The sequence below is a fragment of the Cornus florida genome, unplaced genomic scaffold (assembly GCF_030987335.1).
Source record: "Cornus florida cultivar Cherokee Brave unplaced genomic scaffold, ASM3098733v1 CherokeeBrave_3.0.0_Hap2_Chr02, whole genome shotgun sequence".
NCBI classification, from domain to species: Eukaryota; Viridiplantae; Streptophyta; class Magnoliopsida; order Cornales; family Cornaceae; genus Cornus; species Cornus florida.
The window spans coordinates 69,035,043-69,044,952 of NW_026775572.1; the positions used below are offsets into that span (position 1 = coordinate 69,035,043).

The 9,910-nt window shown below is 35.8% G+C and overlaps 1 protein-coding gene and 1 pseudogene across 1 annotated transcript; both read right to left on the minus strand.

Moving 5' to 3' along the window:
* Window positions 1–4,104: 4,104 nt before the first annotated feature.
* LOC132295267 (UPF0481 protein At3g47200-like) lies at window positions 4,105–8,076 on the minus strand. The gene is made up of 2 exons (XM_059793464.1): window positions 7,784–8,076; window positions 4,105–5,797 (listed from the first exon to the last, which is right to left on the minus strand). The coding sequence occupies exon 2, from the start codon at window positions 5,744–5,746 to the stop codon at window positions 4,370–4,372; it is 1,377 nt and encodes a 458-aa protein (XP_059649447.1). The 5' UTR covers window positions 5,747–5,797; window positions 7,784–8,076; the 3' UTR covers window positions 4,105–4,369.
* On the minus strand, window positions 7,767–9,875 carry LOC132296377 (small ribosomal subunit protein uS2c-like; annotated as a pseudogene).
* Window positions 9,876–9,910: the final 35 nt, after the last annotated feature.

Sequence of the window (9,910 nt, forward strand, 5' to 3'; positions counted from 1 at the left end):
AACTTAGAGAACATGTTCACATTGAAACTTCAATATTTACTTCTACGGACTTTTGGTTTGAGAGGTTTGTTAATATGGTCAATGTAGAAGGTGCAATGGTTTTAGAGGTTTATTAATGGTCAACGTACGTCGGTGTATTTTAGTTCTTCTATAGGAGAAGGTATGTAATATCTCATGGTATTTTACACTCGTATTTTCGAAAAATCATTATATGGTCCTCAACTTTTAATACTGGTGGATCAGTTTTAATTCAGACTGTTGGATTAAGAAAATAACTTCACAAGAATGTATTAATACTTGATGAATCAGTTTTAATTCAGACACTTGGATTCTCAGTTTTAATAATTTTTTGAAAACTACTAATTTTTCATATTTTTTGAAAGCAAATTGAGAGTTTTGGACAGAGAATCATGTGTGGTACTGGTATTGTATACTTTCTCCTTTTATTATTGATGAAGGAATTCGGGAAGTGCACATGCTAAACACCGCCTCATCACATGCCTTTGATAGTTGATTGTGTCAATGTTATAATAAAATAACTAGTGTGAATCATTTTACTTACGAGGACTGCTAGGGTGAATCATTTTGAATATCAAATGTCAGCATTTATGGGCAAACCAAATCATATGACTTTTGTGACAGTGTAACCGGTCAGGTCTTTAAGTGTCTCCATCTTATGGTGTTAGGATCGAATTTTCTTCCCACTAATTACTAACTCTCTAACCTTTCAGGTCATAGAAAATAAAAAAATAAAAACAAAAACCAAGTACACAAAACATACAATTTTAAATATAATAAGACAATAGCAAGATTCCACTAATGGATTAGTTAAACTAGATTACACTGATGGATTAGTGTTACAAGAGAAAATTTGTCCTACGTCGGATTTGGAAGGAAAAATATATGGGTATAAATAGATAAGTATGCAACACTGCCTAGTAACTTGAGTGTTTTTGTTAAATGGACAAGCACCCATCCATTACATTTGGTATCAAAGTCAGATCAAGTCTTTGATCTTGTGTCACGTAAAGTGCTCAGCCCGGAGGGCTTCCACGTCTTCACCGCGGGTAAGCAGGGCCACTCGAGCGGCAACGATGGCGTTGCGAGTTTAGATGGATGAGAATGTTATAAGGGGAAATTTGTCCCACGTCGGAACCGGATAGAAAAATATATGAGTATAAATAGATGAATATGTAACACTATCTAATAATTTAAACCTTTAGGTAAATGAGTAAGCGCCCACCCGTTATTTAGACTCTAAATCGCATGGAGAGAGAACGAAAGAGGTTGCAGGAAATCATAATGCAAATGGTGAGAGTATCATGATTCTTTCAAATGTGACTTTTGTAAATTTCCTATTCTGAAAGTGTTTTTGCCAAGGCCCAATTTAGCAAGGATTGGGGCATGTAAACAAGGAAGGCTTAAATTTGATAAGGAAAAAAGTTTTGCAATGCCTATACGTGCTGCAAAAATCATACAACGAAATGAACGAATAAATGAGAAAGAGAGAGAGAACCTTTAGCTGCCGAGAGTGGTGGATAAGTAGGGGTGAAACTGATATTCCAAAGTCAAGAACAAGCAGCATACCATAGATGGATGAAATCGAAGAAGCCTAGTTTATAATTTTGATTTGTTTTTAGTACATTATGTTTAAATCGTGATACATATATAGACAATGTATGGCTTACATACCTCTTATATCCAAGAAAAACAAAAAAAATGTATGGCTTACATGGAACACTATATTATTATGTCTACAGCTGGCCATCGATGTATAAAGACTTTGACGAATGAAGAGCGTTTACTTCACGTTGACCTGTGCTAGTAATGTGTTATGAGTTAATTTAAAAATATGCGAAGAAATATTTAATTAAACATACAAAAAAAAAAAAAAAATTTATAATAATAAACAGTATAATATCACGTATCTTTTTTGAGGTTAAATCTAATTACAAATAGTACCCTAAACGTTTTAAAAATTACAAAACCCTTTCTCTAATGTGACCGGAGTTAGATTCCGGTAGAATCTTGTTAAATAACCAAAATATCTTTATTTTTTAAAATTAAAAAATAATAAAACATAAAATGGCAAAACTACCCTACCAGATCTCTTTCCTCTCTCTATCCATCATTCACTCTCTGTGTAACGTACCCCTCTGCTGCTGGAACCACCGGCACCATCATCCACTCTGCCCGCCACCACCAAGCCCAACAGCACCACCGTACTCCACCATCACCCACTGCTGCACCACCTCCTCCAATTTACTATACACAAGCCAATGCATGGTCCCATTGACAAAAGGCAAATCAGAAACATACTCAACCATGTTATATGGAGGCACATTGGTGTGGGTGTCAATTGTTTTCCAAGACCCAGTTTTCAGCGCGAAGACCTCCTACCTCAGGAGGAATAATGTAGACCTCTTCCCCTCCGAACAACAAGGATTCGACACCGGCACCGGCGACCCACGAACCCAACCATGTCATCGTTGGTCCGAGAATCAAAGCCGAACCCAAGAGCGAATATGTAGGGTCCATAGATGTCGAAACACATGCCAAGAGAAACTTTTATTTGTTCTTATAAATTGCTTTTCCATCTACTCATTATAAGTAATTAAGCTGGGCTGTCAAACAGTTTGACTAAAATATATAAATACACAAGTGGAACTTTCCTCAACTAAGCGTTTCAGCTGAAACTGATCATGATAACCAGACTTACAGAACGTGTTCACATTGAGGCTTTTACCAGACTTACATAAGAAATAATTTGTGTTTCTACTAAAATCTTTCAACCAAAATGAGAGATAAAATATATATATATATTTTAAATTTACACAGGAAAAAAAATAATAATAATTAAAAATAAATAAAAAATAAAAAACCTGTACGAAGTAGGCCCTTAGAATTCCATGTGAATGAAGTTCCTGTTTTAACAGCTAACTGAGACAAACAATGAGCAGCTTTATTGCCCTCTTCCATCAAACAACAATTTATTAAAGATTTTAACCAATTAATTTCATGTCGACATGACCCTTTTCCATCCAACAACAATATATTTCTGCCCTTCCACAATTTCCAACAAATATATGCAATTAAACTAAGATTAGTCCTCATTTTGACCATAAAATCATTAAAGATTTTAACCAATTAATCCAAAAAACAGAAAGTCAAATTTCAAAATTCATCTAAAAACAATGGAAATGTTGTCTAAAAACCAGTAAGAACTTGGAAGTTGCAACAGAAATAGGATGAGAATTAAGCATATGTTTGGGCAAAAGTGCAATCACAAAACCAACCTGTGTTCAAGTGTTCACTGTTTCAAATCTCATGATTTCAGTTGACACTTTCACTTATGCAAGGCCAAAGTTCAATTATTTATTGACAAAAGCATCACCCACAATTAGTTTTCACCACATCATTGAGCCAAAAGGGCATTTGATGTAAAATTTTATTACATTTGGAGCTTAAAGCATGTTGATCCAGAAGATGAGCAACTGCATTGGTCTCATTTCTGCAAAGTGGAGAAGAACACCCTTTTAAGCTTTTGCAATAACTCTCATATCTTCCACCACCAAATTTGTACCACACATTCCACAATAATGTTTTCCACAGAATACTGGTCAACAACTGTTGGGCGGTGGAGAAGGGCTAATGATTCCATAACAAATGCATCAGTTACCCTAGGAAAGAAACGCCAAGTGTTCTCTCACCGCTTGACTTACCTGATCCCAGACTGTGTTTCATGGTGATGAAACTTCAATTTGATGAACTTTATCTTTGAACAACGAAGCTCTCAAGTAAACACTCAGAAACAAAGTCACAAGACTGTAAATTTGCCAACACAAATCACTTTTCTAGCAAATTATAACGAGGATATACAATAAAGTTAAAGCAATTGCAAAGGTTTTAATGTGAACTACAAAACACATAGTTGACTATACTAAGATGATTCTGATTAAAGACACACATTGCATCTTATTTATACTGATCTAGATCGAGAAGACAGATTTTAGGAACAAAGGCATATACTGTTGTCTTAATTATTTATTATTTTTTTGAAAGGTAAGTATTTGGTTACTGAAAAAAAAGAAGGAAAAAAAGAAATAAAAACAAAGGGGTAAGCATTCAGAAGAATTTATTCAATCAACAATGGCAGAGCCAAATACAAAGGAACATGGAAACCCCAAGTCCACCATGAAAACAAAAACCAGAAAGCTCAGCCAAAAATGACAGCCTAAAATACAAGAAATAAAAAATAAAGTAACCCATAGGAAACAGACTTGAACCAAGCCATAAAAATACCCTATTTCTACTGCAACAAATAGGACAACATACTGCATCCTAATAATTGCATACTTTCAGCAGATAACTATTGATTAGGATTATGATGATAAGGAAACATGGAGTAGAAGGTCTGCAAAAATGTGAGGAGAAAAAGGACAATGCCGCTAACTAATGATACACGTACCCATATTTTGCCAAAATAAATATGCATCAACTTTCCGGAACGTACTCGGCTAGGTGTGCAGAACTCCTTCACCTCAGTCCATGTCTGATTGTAAACAAAATTACGTGGTACAGCGTTCTTCCGCATATCTTTGAAGATATGCAGTACCGCTTTTGTGGAACCCAAAGTGTTATTTATGATTCCGGCTTCTTCAAGCAATTCAACATCATCATTGGTGTTGACGAGGATACACATGAGGGAAGTATATGATGTGATTATATTTGGTAAGTGAGGGCTACATTGCTCAAAAGCAATTAGGTTTCTCAAGAATGGCTCCGTGGATTCGTCAATGTAGAAAGGTGGGATTTCAAGCTGACCTCTTTTCCACAAACAAAAACGACGACTAATACTAAACTTTAAGTCGAATCGGTGTTTAGAATTTACACTTTGCTTCAACTTGACTCCTACAATGTCAAGTTGTTTAGCAGAAAATTTGAATTCAGCTACCTTGTTTTTTATACTGTGCTCCCATTTCTCCCATTCTTCTTCACTAATACGAGGCAGGAAGCAGAAGTATAGAAGATGGAGTATATGATGAGGAGATCTGCTATACCAGTATTCTGTTTTACCATTGTCTGGGCCCATCATACCTCCGAAGAATGAACGGACACATTCAATAAGAGTAGGAACGGACAGCTGGTGCATTTTTTCTGGGATGCGTTCCACCGTCAGGTGGAACAATTTCTCAAGAACAAAGAAGGGAATCTGGTTCTCGAGTAGTAGCAGGTCGCGGTGGACGGCATAGCAGTTGAATGGGTTCCACAAAATGGGATCTTGTTCCTTTCGGTAATTCCTGTATAGAAGTTCAATTAAGAAGCAACAATCAATAAGAATTATTTCTGCAAGCCTGACACTGTCATCTAGTTCAACTTCTCGAAAGCATTTCCGGATATCGTGTTCCATCACTGTCATAGCTGTCACACAATCTTCCTGCGTTTGCCGAAATGATGGAGTACGATCAAATAGGAGATGCATGTAGCTCACTTTGATGGACTCAGTTGCTTGCAGATATTTCTTCCCATTATGAATAGGCCCTAATGATATGGTAATAGGGTTGTAGACATCTTCATAGACACCTTCGTTTTGCCTACGAAAAACATCCGGGACTCTGTGCATGACGGGGTACCGTGGCTCTGACCACCCGAATTGCTCAAGAGCATCTGTCTTTTCACTGTTGCGGATGATCTTTATCCTTATTGAATTCAGAAGCTCGTCTCCCATTGATGCTTCATTCTCCATCAGCTATCTTCTACCTTAGTAGCTTTGTGTTTGTGTAGGCCTCACCAAACTCTGGGATCGAACAAGGCAAGTGGCACTTTTATTAACAGTTAGAAATAGGTCTTCTACTTGCTACAAGTAATTAAACTGGGCTGTCAATTAACTTGACTAAATTATATAATACACAAGTGGACCTTTTCTTATCTGATCATTTCAGCTGAAATTGTCATGATATTGAACAGCTTAGGGAACACATTCACATAATGCCCACCTTTTTTTTTTTTTTTTTGTCTTTTTCATAATTGATAGAGCTACTTCTAGATATATATATACTAGACTTATATAACAGAGAATATAGGTTTCTATTAAAATCATGTAACCACAATGAGAATGATTTTCCAAAATGTTTCAAAAATTGTTGCGGGATTGAAACTGTTAAAATCTATATCACTTTTCTATGACTTCAACAATTCATACAAAGTCTATAATACGCAATCTGATTTGTCTAATGAAAATGTTACATAAGAAGAAATCTTACACAAAAAAATTATGTTGTAGTTTAGAGTCTTTATACCTAATCACACCTTGTAAATCTTATAAAATTACGCTAGCTTCACTATTAAAACATACATACGTGTATGTGTGTGTGTATATATATATATATTACGACAAACACATTGAACCCAAGAACAAATCCAGAAACATGGCAGAAAAGTAAACACACTACACACAAAGCACACAAAGACTTAGCGTGGTTCGACACACTCTATATAAGCCGAAAATTTTTACTATGTGAAAATCAGGAGATTACAAGTTTCAACTCCAAACCCTAGCTCTCGCTCTCACTCACTTTTTTTGCGATTTTCAGTGTCTCTCAATCCTCCACTCCAAACCCTAAATGCCCTTATATATCGGGTTACAAGAGAGTACTAAATAGGGTCCACGACCCGCAAACAAAAAAGGATCCAAAATGAGCCCACACAAAGCTAATTCAACGGGTCAAACGGTCGCAACACGATCTGACACCAAATTCGTGCCACAACATCACAAATATATATATATATATATATATATATATATATATATATTAGTACCTACTTCAAAAAGTTGCTAGTGTTTTTATAATGCCTACATGCATGTGTAAATTATATACTAAGAAGCACGGATATGGAGTTACGGACTCAAACACAATACAACACGAATACGCCAACATGTCAAATTCTAAAAATGTAGGACAAGGACACAACAAGGGCACAGCTAATATAAATAAAAAATTTCATTTATATATCTATTGAATGAGACAATTATAGAACTTTAATTAATTTATGAATTCTATAAAGTTGCATAAGTAAGAAGATGATGCTATTCGAACATAAAAAAGAATATGTTATATAGTATATGATATTACTATCCTATCTTATCATTACTATTATGTTTTTGTTCCTTAAAATTGAATGTATGTTCATAATGTTGTTTCCACACCAAGAGTGTAGGATGTGTCGTCCAAGTGTCCTAGATTTGTCTACCGAGCGTCCAAGATGTGTTCGTCAGAAATAAAAAAATTCATTTTTAAATAATGGACACCTGTCTAGAAGTATCCATGATGTGTAAGTGTTCGATACTGTGTCGGACATGGACACGACACTTCATAGAAGTGTCCGTGATTCTTAGATTATATGGGTAAAATATTCATTGTTCCCTAAATGATTACTTTATTTTGCTCCTAGAGATGACTCATGAGTGAAGAGATGGGCACTTCACTTTGAGACTAATTAACATGTATCACACACATTTAATGGTGTGTCTTAACCATTGCTATAGTGATTCCTAAGCAAATATATGGATACCAATTCCCAATTCACTTGTAAATAAAACCAACACCATCATCATATAAAAAATAAATAAATAATCAAACCCAGAATCAAAAAAGCAGTAAAAGTGTTTCTAATTATAATCGAAATTATAACCATATTTGAAACAAATAATGTAACTAAAAGGGGTAGGAAAGATTAGAAGAGGGATTTGATATCATAGATGTTAACTATAAGCTATACATACCATCTTGAGCCTTGAAGATGATTTCCGTGTCTCTGGCTTTAAGAGCTTGCCTCGATGCTGGTGGATCTTTGAATTTGAACAAGAAAATAAAGAAATTGATCAAACAGAAAGGAGTAATTGAACCCTCCACCATAGAGGGGTGTGTGTGTCAGTGAAATTGGAGAAGTTTGGAGTGCTTGGGAGAGGAATGGAAATTTGGAACAGGGCGTCTTGGAGAGAGAGAGATCGAGTGGTGAAATGTGAGATGTGACCATGTGAGAGAGGAAATTTTTGTTGGTCATTTTGTAATTTCTACTTTATTTGTGAAATTTTTTTTATTCATTTGTGAGAAGGATATATAAAGATATTTTTTTTTTCTTTTTTTTTTTTTTTTTTCACCTGATAGAAAAATATTTCCTGATATATTGTCACTCTTATGGTGCGCAATTGGTGTGCAAAAATAAAACGGAATGGAATGTCTATTCCCAAGCATTCCTTTTATTAGTATGCAATTTAAAGTGGAAATAATAATCCCATTGAAAAAAGCATTCCTTTTATTAGTATGCAATTTAAAGTGGGAATAATAATCCCATTGAAAAAATAAAATAAAATCATTTTAGGGAATGAAACTACATTCCGCGAGATCCGGGTCACAATTTGTATCGATTAAACAAATTGTTGGAATTCCCAAAGTGATACATTCTCGAAGGTATATTTTTCGTGCTGATCAACAATGATTACAATATTGGGTACCCCCGTCATATATTTAATCCCGCCCAAATACGTTTGCAAGTGAGATAATTGTCTTTTCAACATAGCGGCATCCCTTTTCGGAAGACGGTTGAGTTTCCCCGTTTTTTGTTCCGTTCTCAAGTCCCTGAACTTATGAAGTCTCGTTTCTGTAGTGGCCCAATTTGTTAACATACCACCGAGCCATTTTTTATTAACATAATGACACCGAGCCTTTAGCGCAGCCCGTGCTACTGAATCAGCTGCTTTAGTTTTGGTACCAACAATTAAGAATTGTTTTCCCTTACTTGCTGCATCAAAAACCAAATCACAAGCTTCTGATAAAAAACGAGCAGTTCTAGTAAAATTTGTAATATGAATACCTTTATACTTGGCAGAGATATAAGGTGCCACTCTAGGATTCCATTTTCTAGTACCATGGCCAAAATGAACTCCCGACTCCATCATCTCTTCCAAATTGATGTTCCAATATCTTCTTGTCATTTTTCCTCTCACTTCCTCCTTTTTTTTTTTCAAAAAAAAGAGACGAGGTATCCTGAAATAAATAATTGTTCCGATGGAACCTTCTCTTCTACCGTAGGTTGTCCGTAGATACACGATCCAAGCCGTTATTCTTTTCTATTCGTTATTAGCTTTATTACTATTACCAAATCAAATGACCGGACCAAATACAGATAGTTAAGGTTCAAAGAATGCGTCCGTTCTTAGTAGGAATCATTAAATCCTATAAATGATTGTTCTGATGTATCATGGAAATTCTTTGAAAGGCAAGAATCAAATAATTTTCGGTGGTGGAACAAAATATCTCTCATTTTCCCCTCGAATAGACTCTTCTTTTTTGTTTCCAAGGGAATATTGTTATGTTGCCTTGAGGGGTGCGTTAATCCTTTGAATCCGGTACCTATGGGTATCCTCCCCCCCAGAACAACGTTTTCTTTCAGGCCTTTCAACCAATCGATACGACCCCGTAAAGCGGCTTTTGCTAAAACTCGAGCAGTTTCTTGAAAACTTGCTTCAGATATGAAACTTTGAGTATTCAGAGATGCTCTTGTTATTCCCAACAAGATGGCTCGGTAACAGATCGCTTCTTCTAAAGCACGCCCCATACGTTCCGCTCGCAACAACCCAAGTAAATTTTATTGCACAAAAAAAAAAAAAAATCAAGTTCTCAAAAACCTATCCCATTCCAAGTTCAAAAACCACCACCACCACTGTTATTGCCTTTCACCACCACCACCTTCCAACACAACCAGTCAACCACCAACGCCTTTCATCACTGCCACCTTTATTGCCTTCTACTACTACTACCACTGTTGTCGCCTTTAACGAACACACCATTGCCACCTCCATTGCCTTACACCACAATCACCAACTTCCATTACTAACACCTTCGACCAC

Coding starts and splice junctions, on each gene's coding strand:
- LOC132295267 (XM_059793464.1), bottom strand. CDS start 5,746: ATGGAGAATGAAGCATCAATGGGAGACGAGCTTCTGAATTCAATAAGG.